This window comes from Mesitornis unicolor, unplaced genomic scaffold, assembly GCF_000695765.1.
Source record: "Mesitornis unicolor isolate BGI_N332 unplaced genomic scaffold, ASM69576v1 scaffold45939, whole genome shotgun sequence".
NCBI lineage: Eukaryota > Metazoa > Chordata > Aves > Mesitornithiformes > Mesitornithidae > Mesitornis > Mesitornis unicolor.
In genome coordinates, this window is record NW_010210184.1 from 1 (window position 1) to 14635 (window position 14635).

The following is a 14635-nucleotide window of genomic DNA, read 5'->3' on the forward strand; positions in this document are numbered from 1 at the left end:
GAGTGTCGCGCCCGGTCCCGGCCGTCTGTGTGCGTGTGTGTCCCCGCAAACCGCACCACGCCTCTGTAACGCGGCTCCTTCTCCTCCAGGTCCGAAGCCAAGTCGGGACGGACGGACCTGATTTTCCTCATCCGGTTTCGGCACTGTTGCCTTCTTCGAAACCAGCGCTGTGTCCTGGCCTACCTGTGAGTGCGGCGGGGGAAGGCGGAGGGGGGGGCTGCCGCGGTCCAGCGGGGGCTCTGAGCGTTGGTTCATCCCCATCGGCACAGGGTTGCAGCCCCCAAAAGACAAGGTCCCCAGGCGCTGGGTGTTGGGGCTCTCGGCCCAGGCAAGTGGTTCCTCTGCGGGGTGCAGTAGCAGGGCAGTTGTGGGGTGGGCTCTCCTTGTGTTGGTGGCCGGTACCACCAAATGCTAGCACAAAGAGAAGGCCCTGTTTTCTCCTGCTCTTTAAAAGTTTTAGTTACTGGATAGGCCAAAAATCGCATCCGTTAAAGAAAGTTGGGTGAAATGACTCAAGTTTTTGCTCTCTGCTTTGAGGGCAGACTGGGGTGTCAGTACTGCCGGGGAATATCGCCAGTGCTCGCCTCAGCAAAGGTGCTGGGTTTGCCCCTTCTTTCTACCCCCAGGTACGACCGGTTGCTGCGGATCCGAGCACTAAGGTGGGAGTACGGCAGCATCCTGCCAAACACCATCCAGTTTCACATGTCAGCTGAGGAAGTGAGTTGGCCTTGTCTCAAAACTCTTCCCCTCTTTCCACTTATTCCTCCTGATGGTTTATCTGTATGTAGTACAGGCAAAATAGGGTAGACTTCTCTTTCCCCACTATAAACCTGACACTTTACATGCCTTTTTGTAAATACTGATTTATTCATTCACTGCCTATGGGTACAATCCCAAATGGATACTGAGTGCAGGTGGTGCTTGGCACTGTGCATTACAAGTGGTGTTCCCGGCTCAGACTGGAGCCAGCAGAACTAGGTCTTCACACGCTGCTCTCAGATGCCACGTCTAGACCGATGTACAGAGCTGCTAACATTAGCACATGTGTCCTGCCCTGCCTCCAGATTGCTTTGCCCTGTTTCCCTTTAGAAGATCTTGCTTTCACCTTTGACTGGCATGAAGATGCTTGGGAACAGTGGTCTGACCGCACAGACAACTAGATCTCACTCATGCAGGACCTGTCTTTCAGCATTAGCTGTTCAGCCTTGCCTGAGGGATCGCTGTTAATGTCTGCAGGTGGAGTGGTTCAACCGGTACAAAAAGTCTCTGGCTACCTACATGAGGTCAGTAGGAGGAGAGGAGGGGCTGGACCTTACACAGGACATAAAACCTCCTAAAAGCCTGTACATTGAAGTAAGTGCAAGATCGGTTGTTTCTGTCTGTGAACAAACATTTTGCCCAACCATCTTTTTTTTAAGAGAATTTCATCCCCATCCTAAGTCAGAAGGTCACTGAGCAAAGCCTTTGAGAGCACCAAAGCTTCTACATTTTTACTCTTTACATTCTGCCTGCCAGCAATTTACTCCCTCTTCTACTGAAGGCCCAAAGTCTATTGAAATATGGCATGTCTAGTCTGCTGGGAACTGGTGTGGTGGGGCAAGTGGTCTGAATCCCAGTGAGAAGTTTCTTGCAGAAACTTAGCCAACTTTCAGATCAACTAGAACCACTGTTCCCATGTTTTGTTAATTAGTTTTATTTATTTTAAATGGACTCTGATAGAAGAGAGTATAAACTGTTTTACACAATTGATACAACAAAGCAAGAGCACGTGAGAAATCTGAGTCAGTAGCTGAAGAGCTCTGTTCCGATGTTCCCTTCAAAAGAACATGTAGTGACAACCAACCTGCTCCTTAAGACAGTGTCACTGTTAGCAGATCGGCATTTTCTGGCATGTGTGTGGGGAGGTTCCCCTGGGAATGCTGCTGCTGTTCCCCAGACCCTGTCTCTTGTCTGTGGAGAGCTGGGCTGCTCCCTGGTGCTTCTTGCTCAGGGCAGGAAGAGAAGGTCAGGTAGAGCTCACAGACTGTGATCAGCCCACTTCTGTATTTCCATGCCTGCTCTACATTGAGGCTCCAGCAGGTGGGTAGGAATTTGTCATCTGATGATCCAAGAGCTGCGATTGTGCTTTGCAGGTGCGGTGTTTAAGAGACTACGGAGAATTTGAGATCGATGATGGTACCATCGTCCTGTTGAAGAAGAATAGCCAGGTACCTGTCACAAGAGAGTGTGGTCTGTTCTCTTCCTTCCCTTTCGCTCTCATGACATCCCTGTGCTTATCCTAGCTTCACAGCATGTCACAGTTTTCTGGGCTTCAAGGATAGTTTGTCTTTGTTTCTGTGCAGCACTTCTTACCCCGCTGGAAATGCGAGCAGTTAATCAGACAAGGAGTCCTCGAGCACATTCTGTCGTAAGTGTGCAGGACAGGAGGGACAACCCTTTCTTGGTGGCCTGCCCACAGTGGGGACTGAACTCTGCTGTGTGCAGACATCTCAGTATTGCTGCAGTGGGCGCCCTGCCTCACCTCCTAACAGCCTTTGATACCTGAGATGAAGATCAGCACTGAGTTTAAAAAGTATGCAAACCACCTTGGCCAGCTCTTCATGACCAAAGGGTGCATACTGGTAATGTTGCAATCCTGGGAATCCAGAATAGTTGGGGGGGTGGCATGGGAGGGCTAGGGACAGTGGGGAAGGGGGTGTTATCCCAGCCCCACAGCTACAAGCAGGTTTTGTGAATGCATTTTTGTGTGGTGCAGTTCTTTGTTCACATTGGACCAACCGACTGGGTTGGAGAAGCCAGGAGGCCTCTGTGGTTGCAAAATAAAGAACTGCTTCAGCCTTCAACTGAGGGTTTTTCAAGAGTTACCATGTTGGTTAAACACTCTGACCTGGCTCTCTGACCCAACCCATCCTGACCCTGCAGGGTGATGCTCAGCTGGTTATTTAGGTGTCCCAGTGGAGCTGCTCTTCCAAGTGTCAGGTGAGGCTGCACAAGCTTCTTTCTAGGATTAGATGTGAAGCCTTGTCTCCCATCAGAGACCTGTAAATGTTGTTTCTTAAGGTGCTGAGTGAACGAGCACTGCAGTCTGAGTCATGGGCCTGGCCAAGGTTTCTCCCAGCACACTTGGGCTGTGACTGTCACTCTGGGAAGAGTCTCCTTCCCCAGATCATTGGTCTGCTGGGAGTAGGGCTGGGAAAGGGAGGATAGGGTTTTAAGGATTCCAGTTAGCACAAAACCAGGGCAAGAGCTGCTCTCCCTGTTGTTCTCTTAATAGAGCTGCTCATACTTGTGTAGTGGCTGAGAGGTAACACTTCAGAAACATAAGCCCTAGGTAAGACTAAAGGTTTGCCTAGACCTCATCTCTGACAGAAGCCAAAAAGCAAATGCTTAGGGAAGAATACAGGAACAGGATAATTCCCTGGCGTGTTACTGCATTGCTTTCCCAGCCCCAGCTAGCCCATGCCCTCTGTGGGGCTTCCCTCATGGCTCTTGTAATCAGGGCTGTCCCCAAGGCAAAGAAAGAGGAGTCTCAGCTGTCATCCACCAGGGCAGAAAAAGCATGCCCAGAGCAAGGAGGCCTTCTCAGTCACAGCCTCCAGTCATCTCCTGGCACTGTGCCAGGGCCAAGGAACCACTCTGCTCTGGCAGGCTGGGAATCAAAGGCAGTGGCTGAGTTTTAGCTCACAGCTAATTTGCCCCCTTTTGTTCTTAAGCCAACAACAGCTTGAGCTATTTCAAGCCCTCTTCTTTGTACTGACTTTGTCCAGTCTGCTTTGCTACCCTGATCCAGCCAGGCTTATCTAGTCTCCTTTTGTACAGTAGTCTCCATAGGCCCCAAGATCCTAGGAGTCCTTTCACAGCTAGTGGTAACCACAGCGCTCATGTAAATACCCTCTGCTCTGCACAAAGCAAGGCAGGGGCACGGTGACAACAATGCATCCTCCATGCAGAGGGTAATGCCCAGGGCAATCAATAAATTTAGTATTTGCTGATGTGAATGTTTGAATTTGTAGGTTTTTAAACAACTTATTTTGGCAAGAGCAGTACTCGCTGCCAGTATGTGAAGGCCAATAAGGAAGGCAAGATGACTCAGTTCACTTACCATGTTTCTTTCCCAGTCTCCCTTGAAGAAGTGCTGTGCTGAACAAGGGTCACCAATCCTGCCCCAAGCCTTGGAGGCTCAAATTGGAAGAAGGCTCTTCCCTCAGCCACTCTGTCCTGCTCACCACAGAGGCAACAATCCAGCAGTAGGTTAATTTGGATCCTAGGCTCAGGCTTTAGGAGGGACAGTGTCTCCTAGAGCCCAAGAGGAGCTGTAGGGAATAAAAGTTCAGCAAAAGTTGTGGGAGGAGGTGCTGTAATATTGCAAACATTTTAATGCCACAACACAGCTTTCCTACTCAGAGTGAGCCAGATGCAGGAACCTGCAAGCCCTCATGCCCTGGCTTTCCAACCATATCAGTGTGGCCCCACCAGCAACCCTCCACAGGGAGGGAGTATCCACACCACCACTGTTTGGACATGCTTGTTAGAGTGCAGGTAGCTCCTGTGGGATGACTGCCTAGAGATAGACCTGACTTACAACAGCACACTCTGCCACTGAGAAAACCACCAAAGCTGGTGCTTTCAGTAGGAAAATTCAGCTGTCCACAGGACCAATTTCCTGAAAAGTCTCTGTCTGGTTTCTGTTTTCTACTTTCTACCCAGGAAAATCCCAGCAAGGCCCAGGAGGACAAGGCTGATTTCACAACCCAGCCATACCTCCCTCTCCACACCTGACAAACCATGGCCAGGACCAGAGGCAGGGCTGGCCCACCACATGCTCCGGGGCGGGCCTGCCACAGCAGATGCTCCATCACCCACTCAGAGATGCTGGTGTGATTTCTCCAATGAGCTGCTTCAGGGCTGAGGCTTGCTCATCCAACAGCTGGTTCTTCTCCTCAGTACTCTTCTGCTTCAGCTCAGCTGCCTGCAGGGCCATTGCAAACCCCCTGCTCTCCTCACGGAGGTCTTTGATCAGCAGTTTGTTCCTGGAGAGTTGGGCCTACAGCAGGAACAGGAGGCTTAAGATTCAGTATCCCCACACAGGGGTCACGGCCAGGCAGGCACAGGCAGCACTAACCCCCTTGCACTCACCTGTGCGTCCTTGAGCTGAGCTGCGCTCTCTGTGAGCACAGCTTCTGCACTCCTCAGATCATGCTCCAGCCCCTCTGCCTGCTCCATAGCTGCCTGCAGCAGACGCTTGTGTTCCTCCTGCAGGGGGTAAGAAAGCCTAATGTTGGTTTGTCCCAGCACTCACCTGGCCCCTGGCAACCTTGGACCATGCATTTCCCCAGGGCCCTGCTCACAGACCTTCACACTCTCTGAAGGAGAGTGGAAGGGAATCAGTGGAGGTGGTGCAGGATGCAAAGAGCAGTGGGACAAGTGTCTAGAGCAGTACAACCTTCCCTGGGTCAGCACCAACCAGTTTTAAGACAAGACACAGATTTCCCAGCAATGTTTTCTACAAAAACAAGCCAATGGCCTCCCCTCTCTCAGCCATGTCTAGAAAAGCCCAGGAAGAGACAGTTTCCTTGGATGCAGTTTTTGTGTCTGCTCATTTTAATTCCTTAGGTTCTAATTTGCTCCATCTTTGCCCAGTTTAGTTCAACTGAATCACAGTGTCCTGAAACAAAGGACAAACTCACAAAAACCCAACACCTTGTTCCCCAGTGCCCTAAAGATAAAATCACCCCGCTCTGTGCATGCTACATCTCCATGTAGAAGGCTCCAACTTTCTCCAGCCTGAGCCAACACAGAGTGCCTCCCCGGATAACACCTGCTCCTCTAGGTACAAGGTATCTGGTCTGAGGTAGGTGGATTAGAGCGGGGAGGGCTCCTGTTTGAGTGCAGGGCAGTGACTGGGTTCATGAAGAATGAAAACTGTAGCTGAATTTGAAGATCAAGTGCATTTTCTATGTGGGCTCTTGATATATAGCATCTTCCAACAAAACCTGATGGCTTTGACCACAGCTGCCTTCCAGGCGGGCAGTGCTCCCTCCCCCGTACCCTCAACTGAGTTCTCGCAATTCCCTGCTTACCTGGGTCCTGACCAGCTGCCTGCATGCCTGCTCAGCCTGCCAGTGGAGCTTTTCCTGGAGCTGCTGACCCTTGCACTGTTCCTCTCTCAAGCTGGTTTGCAGCTGCTCAAACTGTTTCTTTGGCACCATATTGGTCATCTGGGCCTTCAGCTGTTGCAACTGCAGAGCATGCTGAGTTTGGGCCAGGCTCAGGCTTGCTTTGGCTCCTAAGAGCTATAACACAGAAAAGCCGATAGCTGGTCACAGCTTCATGCCAGCAATGGGACAGGCCCAGGGTGTGCTGTGTGTGAGGGGAGAGATTAGGAAGCATGTTCAGCCCCCACCTTGGCTCTCACGCCAGGAGGGCCACAGCAGAGCAGCAGGACCATGGGAGCAGTGCTTGCTGCACAGTCTACAAAGGCAGAGATTGAGAGCACTGAGAGCTGCAGGAGGAGAAATGGGGACCCCTTGCTGAGAGATACTCCCCTTGCTGAGCAGCAAGGAGCAGGAGTTACTGGAGTTACTCGTCCCCCTTCTCTTAGACACAGCCTGCCTAGCCCCTACCTGATCCTGCCACTCCTCTAGCTTCTCTGTCAGCTGAGGCATGGAGAGTGACAGGTTTTAGCACTCCTGCCTGAGCTACCTCCATTCAGCCTCCATCTCCTCTACCCACCAGCCTGCACAGAAGGACAGAGGGGACAACACAGGGGCAGCTGCAAGCAAGGACCTGTCCCAAGCTGCACCTGAACTGGCTTCAGACACATCTGAGCAGGAGGGCGAGTCCTTTGTCCTCCACAAAGAGGAAGAGGACAGCCTTTTCTGCCTGGGGAAAGGGTCCAATACAGCCCCAAGCAGGGTAATATCAATATTACATGGACTACTCAGCAGCCTGCTACCAACTGAATGACATCCACCTTCTCCTGGGAGGCCTTCAGCTGCTGTCGGAGCAGCTCCATCTCCATCCAACACGCTGCATGCTGCTGGTGGTGCTCCAGACTTGCAGCTGTCTCTGCTCCTTGTAGCCACACAGTCTCCACAAGCCTCTGGCTCTGCAGCTGGCCAGTGCCAGGGCCAGCACCATGGCCAGCCTTGTGCTCAGTGTGTTTACGGCCCAGCTGACGCATCTTGATATTCAGGTGGGAGACCTCCCCCTTGCTCTTCTCACTCTGGAAAAGGTTAATAAAAAAAACATTCATGTAGTGAGTCTTGGGGTGGGAGGAGAGGCAACAGAGGCTTGACCTGTCCCACAGTGTGCCCGCTGGATTTCCACCCAGGAACACTGCTGTCACTGCAGGGCCTTGCAGGCACTCAGGATTTTCCAGCCTGAGCAAAACCCAGCAGCCGAGCTCAAGCACAGCATTTCCAGGCAAGAAAACCCACAGAGATAATAGCCCTGGAGGAGGTCACTAGGGAAAGCAGGGTAGGGGACGGTGACTGTACAGATACGCAAAAGAAATACTAAGATTGGTAAGAATACAGTATGAATGAAAATATGTCCCTGTGCATGTGTGAAAGTACCAGATGAAAGAGTGGAGTAAGGTCTACAAGAGCAGCCTGCATGGACACTAAAGGGCACCATCCCCCAGACGTGGCTCCTAGGCCACCATCCCCAGCAGTAAAGCTGAGCAAGGTGCAGTTTCTGTCCGGTGTTCTGACCAGACCACAGCACAGATAACCTGTCAGCAGAAAGCCTGCATCTAACAGCAGGCTGGCAACACACCCCACATTCCATTCCTCTGCTATCCTCCCAGGAAAATCCAGCCAACACAGCTGTCCTCCAAAGGACAATGGGCAGCAGGTTTATGGCTGGAGGTTAATGGAAGCTGAAGTCAGCAAGGGCCAGCAAAGGCCACACTGCTGCAACTGATGGCCCTAAAGAGTACAAACGACATATCCAAAAAACAGGTTGTGTTTCCCAGTCATGAGGAATCCCAGGAACAGGATGAGGAACTAACAGCCTGACACTCTCATCCATGTTGCATACAATCAATCCTGACCAGACTTTGTGTGCACACATGTCCAAGGGCTCATGAGCATGTGGGTTTGAGACTGGGAATGAGCAAAAACTCTGAGAGAAAGAGTGCAAGTAGGTGAAGTCAACCACATTAGAGATTTTGTAGTAACACTTTCCCTTCTGTAAGACCTTCAGTGGCTCTTGTCACACAAAATAGCTTTGCTATTGCTTTGCTTGACAAGGTGTAAAATGAAGCTGGTTCTTCAAAGCAAGACTGGATTTGAATGTTTGAAACAAACATTCAAGTTCTCCTCTATAAGCATGTGCAGTTTTTGTCCTCCTAAATCCAAGAGCCTGTCAGTTAGTGTTAACGGCTTCTTACCAACGCTGTTAACTCTGCTATTTCAGGCAGCTTCTCCACCTTCTCTCTGTCCAACTCGCTCACATGTTTCCTGTTGGGGAGAGGGATACAATCAGCTTCAGGCCAGAGAGCAGCAAACCACAGTCTCACAGAGAAAGGTCCCATTTTGGGAAGCCACACATCTGTTTTTTGCATGCAACAGGAAGCAAAGCCAGGCCAAAATGGATATGGTCCTGAACTGATTCAGGAGTGGGTCAGGTGTCTCTGCCCCAACAGGTGACTCAGCCCAGCCCAGGGCATACAGCTGGGGACATCCAAAGTCCTGCACCATTGTCAGAGGCCTAAAAATCAGGGGATGAAGAACTGTGGAAGAGCCAGCTTAGCAGACTCCTGGGACCATCCACACCAGAAACCTGGCTTTTCTTGGATTTATGGCTCAGTGGGTGACCCCAGTACCTATCTCAAGCTTCCCAAGGCAGCAGCAGACCACTGGCCCAAAGGTTTGTGCAGTGACGAAGCTCATCCTTTCCTCCCTCAGCATACATGTCCCCACAGCCTTCCCCAAACCTGGCTCTGGACCCTGTGCTCTGGCCTTCCACAGCTGGCTCCTCTCTTACCCATCGTGTTCACTGCCCTTCTCCTCCGCTAGCCTCAGTTTTTGCTGGAGCCTCTCAAGCTGACTCTTCAGCAAGCTGTTCTCCTCCAGCAGTCGGCCCAGCTCTCCCCTGCAGAGAGAGAGAGAGCAGAGTGAGAAAACCATGCAAAAGCCCAGTTTGCTCTTGGCATCCCACACTGGCTTCCTGCTCTATGCACATTTGGTTTGCAAGTACAGCAAGAACTAAAGAAATCTGAGAAATGTGCAAAACATGTGGGGACAATCAAGAGACACTGGCAGAGAAGGAGCAGGTCTTCAGGGAAAGGGAAATAAAGGGGAATAAGGACAAATAGCATCAGACCCTGAATCTGTGTGGCTTCCAGCTGGCTGAAATTATTTTGCATGCCTGCCAAGGAGTGGAAACAAAGTCATCTGGCTCACCAAGGCACACCAAGACTTCATTACAGGATAACCAGCTGGTGAACCCAAACCCTCAACTGCAATAGAGCCACGTCTGGAGAAGCCAATTTGTTTGTGAGGCCTCTCTGATTTTACCACGCTGGACACTAAAGCTATGATCCCAAATCCAAGGTAGCCTCTCTGCCTCATTATCCTTCCACTCCTACCAGTAATCCCAGTCTCCCATGAGGCCATGAATACTGGCATCTCTGGGAAGGAAACTCAGTCCTGTGTTAAACAGACAGTCCTATCCAGCAGCTGCTGCTAAACCCTGGGTCCACACCAGACCCAAACTCCTCAGCGAAGAGAGCAGGAGGATGGACTGTCCCTCGAGGCAGGAAGAACAGCACTGCACTCTGTGGCATTTCATGTGGGAGGCAGAAGAGCTGAAGAGAGGAAGTTCTTCCTCTCTTCTCCAAGCAAGCGAGGGAGAGGACTAGTGCATGGGCTGCGTGGCGTTTGCTCCCCCTGCTTGGCAGGACGCTCCTTGCAGCAGCTGCTTTCTGAGTCAGTTTTACATCGGGATTCACATGCTGTGCTTTCTGTGGCATCTCCAACACCCACGTACGGCTGTACAAAGCAGAGGAGATGAGTGTGTAGTCAGCCACAGCCACGTGAGCACATCCCAGCTCTCTGACCACACTCCCACAGTCAGTAAAGACACACAGAGAACAGCAAGACAGAACATAGCTGCTGTTAGAGCAGCTTTACCGCCTGCTGCTTGGATTATCATGTTGCTAAGCCACCTTGTGTTTCACAAGGCATCTGCTTTCTGCAGCAGCAGCACTGTGTTAGTTCTGCAAACTGCCTTTGTGCTCAAACCTGCCACTCTCTTAAGCTCTGGGTTCATTTTCCACCCAGTGCACAACACCTTTGAGCAGCATCAGGTCCAGTTTCACCGTCCCTTTCTCTCTCCAGCTCCATTTCCACAGCCTGAATGTTATGTTTCCTCTTATGCTGCTGTGCTACTTCACCTTCTAGGGCTTCTTTTTTCCTTTTCTTGCCCTCCAGATCAAGTCTGTCTATGTCCTGCCATGCTGCTTGTCTGCTATGTGAAGGGAAACCATTTAACTTTGCTCCTTCTGCCTCCCTCCCAAGCACATCCCCTTGTCTATCAAGATTTCATTTCTCCTTGACAAATGCTTTCAGCTTTGGCTCCAGCTTCTAGATTGAGCAGGCCATTAGCTGCAACAGGCATCTGCACTGGTCCATTCATCACACAATTCTTCATTTCTTCTCTGTCCCTTCGGTGCTGAGGTTGCAACAGGACATTTTGGTTTACCTGCTCATCCCCTTAGAGGGCAGCTCTCCAGACACCTTGTCCCTTCCAACACCAGAGCCCTCAGCCCCACAATCTCTGCATTATTCCCATTTTATCCTCGTGCTTTTTTTCTCTTTTTCTTCTCAACAGCCAACTGTTGACTTGTTCCTCATTAACCTTCTCTTCCAACTTCAGCTGCCTTTTCTTCCACAGAGAGACCATGTCCTTTCCCTTCCACTCCCACCGCTGCCCCTCCTGGGCACGCTGCTCTTCAAGGTCCCCCCTTTTGAAGCCTTTATTACTGGGAAATCATGTCCTCTTACACCAACATTGCTGCAACAGTACCTTACAGCTGTCCTCACACTAGCATTCAATCCATGACAGCTCTTGATTATGCTCAACCGCTGCATTTTTCCTAAAGATAAAAAACATTTTGCTGACCTGGATTTGACAACACAGCTAGAAACGCTCAGCCAGCCTCAGAATGTACCTTTGCTGGAGAAGCAACACAAAGTTTTCTCTAGGTTGCAAAGTCAAGGCAATCACTTAAATGTTACAGAAAGTCCCCACACCACTTTGCACTTCTCAGAGGCTCATCCATCAGATGTTTTACAACAACTCTGAAAGCTCCCCACTACAGCCAGTCCATCTACCATTTACCAGAGATGGTGGTAACACAGCTCAAATGCCATGTATTCCTGTTATTTGGGTTTGTTTCCCAGGTCTGCCACAGACTTCAGCCAAGTAACCTCCTTTCTCCCACACCAACCCTGTATCTCAGCTCCTTAGCCCTAAAATGGGGATAATGAACCAGCAAAATCCTCTGCTCCTGTACTGTGGAAGGGGACTCTGCTCCTGACAACAGGCAGTGAAGGGAGGCTCAGCAGGGAAGAGGCAGGAGGAAAGCCTGGGGGCAGTGGTGGGGTGTGCTGGAAAGCAGGAGGGGGCAGGCATGGACAGGCAACAGTTTCCTGTCCAACTCCTCTCCAGTCCATAAGGCCATTTCTGGCCACTGAGGAGATTGCAGAACTGGTTCCACTAGCACAGGAAGGGAAGAAGAACAGCCATTTAATGACACCTTTACTGTCCCACAAGCCAGTCTGTTTTGGCTATATAGAGAAATTTAAGTCATTTTTTGCTGCTTATAAGACAGTAGGTTGTGATGATCTATCCAGTAGAGGCAGGTTTGCTGAAAGACCAAGAAAGAGAAAAATAAGAAAACACTGATGAAAGCTTTCTTATTTCTCTCACTGTTTTGAGATACAATCTTTGCTGGACACTGCCTCTGACACAAACTTGTAAAACATGCAGGGAAACTTAAAAGTCTTGAAATAAAAGCACTCAGGGAAGAGAAGTTTAGACACCACACTTCAAACAGCTGCAACCCTGCAATAATACCCAGATTTTCTTCCAAATTAAAGCAGCTCTCCAGCCCTGCAAGAAATCAGCCCAACCTATTCTGGTATGAGCAGGGCTTGCACCCCTAGCCTCCCACTTAACCCCAGAAAGAGAATGGTACCAGACCTCAGGCTCTCTCTGTTCCTGTGCTGCACTCTCAGCTCTTCTCCCTCCTGGTCCGGCTGGTGCCCTGGATGGTAAATGTCTCTGGTGTGCTGTTGTCCCACCCTGGCCAGCTCCATCTCAAACCTCACCTCCAGTTCCGGGCTCCACACAGATTTTTGCTCTTTCAGGCTATTAACGACAGCCCAGTACTTTGCAACTGTTTCTTCCAGGTCTCTTTTCTGCTCTTCCACCTTCCACATCTCTGCCTTGAACCTTTCCTCACTGTCCTTTCTCTCTCTCTCGAAGTTTTTCCTCATTAACTTGATTTCCTCCTCATAATAGTTTATCTGTTGGGAGAAGACAGGATTTGGATATTAGCACCATGCTCCTGAGAGCTCCCCTCTCCTCCAATAACTCTGACTCAGATCGATCTATTGGTCCCTCTCAACAGGGCACACTCTTCAGGCAGTCCTGGTGCTTATTAAACTTAGGGCAGTAACAAGTCTCACACAGTAGCCTCTAACAAGCAGATACTGATGGATCCCAGCTCCTCCCAGCAAGCAGCACAGTTGTATCCTTTCTCCTGGTCTGCAAGGGACCTCAGAGAGAAGGGAGACATCAGGACATCATCCACCACTGCTTCTCATAACCTTCCTCCACCCCACAGAGTGCTCCCCTGTCCAAAACATGGTGGTGAGTAGCTGCTGCTCCCCACGGCTCCCCTGTAAATGCTAGAAACTCCAGGACTTGACAAGCACAAAGGCAGGGCTGTTAAGCAGGCTGAAGATCTGCAAGCAGCTCTGTGCTCCTGGAATTGATCGTCACAGTTTAGGATTTTCTCTTGCAGTGCTGCAATGGAAACCCAGCAAGCATCCCCAGCCTCTCAGTTTAGCAACAAAAGGAGTGAAGGTGGAAACTGAGGCCTCTCACATGAGCAGTCATTGCTGTCTAAAGGGAGGGCTGTGTTCAGGATGTCACCTTAGGCCAAGCAGGTTAAAAGTGTGCTGCAAGCCCAGGCAGACAGGGCTCTGATACCCATTCATGCCCTCAGCAGACACCTCACTGCTTCTCCTCTTGGTCCTGTCACTGGTTTTACTGCAACAGCAACACTGAGTAAAGTTAATCTCTGGTTCTCCTTAAGGAGCAGGACTCAAACATTTTGCAAGGTGAGAGAGATTTCCACAAAGCCTTTGCCAGCCAGTGAGTGAGGCCTCCAAACCCTTCTACCACCTAAGATGGGCTGGGAAAGCACATGCAGTAAGCCCAGCAGAGAGACAAGGTACCACCCTGCTCCCCAGCCTGGACTCTCCAGCAACGCTCCTGGAGCAGATCATCAGCTATGCTACAGCAAGGTGCCCACCAAACAGTTGTGCCAAGAGGTCAGGACATATGCCCCCAGCCCCCTCACCTTGGTTTTCAGCTGCACCTTCAGGTCCTGCAGCTGCTCTTGGAGTTGCTCCACTAAAAGTGACATCTCTGTGCACGCAGAAGTGGGAACCAGAGGGCTAGGAGAGTGGCACACTTGCAGAGAGGAGCCCTGAGAGAACAAGCCTGCAAGACAGGACAGGACTGACTGCCCTGATCAGGATGGCTGCAGCTTCACTGAGTCAAGTCCATATGAACCCAAAAGGTGGAGATTCCCCCATCTACCTGACAGCTAGTTCCAGGGCCAGAAGTTTTTTTCTAATGCTGAAAGCTGAACCTCCCAGCCCACAGTTTGGGGCTACTCCTTCCTTACTATATTTTGATTCCTCCACATCCTCAACAGTGAAAATCTGCCTGTTCACTCCCAGCTGCCTAGTCTACAGGTCACCATCAACTGCTCTTGAGTTGGAAGAGCCTCCTTCCCTCCATCTCCCTCCACCTCCCCTCCTATGGCTGCCCAGTGCCAGAACTGGCAGTAGCAGCTCAGGCACAATGAGCTATCCTACACTCCCATGGAAACTCTGATCCGAAGGGAACCTTGCTGAGAAGATGGAGAGGCACTGAACCCTCCTGCATTTTACCTCCTGCTGGCAGACCTCTCTCAGCCCTGCTTTCCCGTAGCTGGAGACGCAGCCTTTCCAGCTCTCTCCGCAACACTCCGTTCTGGTCCCACAGCACCTGAAGCAGAGACTGGTCACAGTGTGGCTACAAAGCTCCCCAAGGCTGCGGGGAATCAAGCACCCACAGCTACCAGCAGCCAAATGTACTCAGGGTCTCTTGCAACATGAAGAGCAGAGCCCCCTCACCAGCACAGTCAGAAAATAAGGCAGGCAGAGATGAGAGATTTTGGAAGAGCCAAAGAAGTACAAGCCCAGATCACTGCAACCACTGTTACAAGAACTATCATTAGACACTGTAAAGCACAAAGAGTCACAAGCAACTGCTCCCACATGCAGAAGCACACAATACCAGGGGCTTTTGCAGACACCTCACAGGGTTGGACCTCCTGAGACCCCTC

At 50.8% G+C, this 14635-nt stretch overlaps 1 protein-coding gene across 1 annotated transcript; it reads left to right on the forward strand.

The window, feature by feature from the left end:
- Positions 1-89: 89 nt before the first annotated feature.
- GINS1 (GINS complex subunit 1 (Psf1 homolog)) lies at positions 90-2411 on the forward strand (the record flags this gene model as incomplete). The annotated part of the gene is made up of 5 exons (XM_010193097.1): positions 90-185; positions 627-717; positions 1237-1353; positions 2133-2207; positions 2343-2411. Coding segments are annotated over 5 exons (448 nt in total), but the record flags the coding sequence as incomplete, so codon positions are not given.
- Between the last annotated feature and the right edge of the window lie 12224 nt (positions 2412-14635).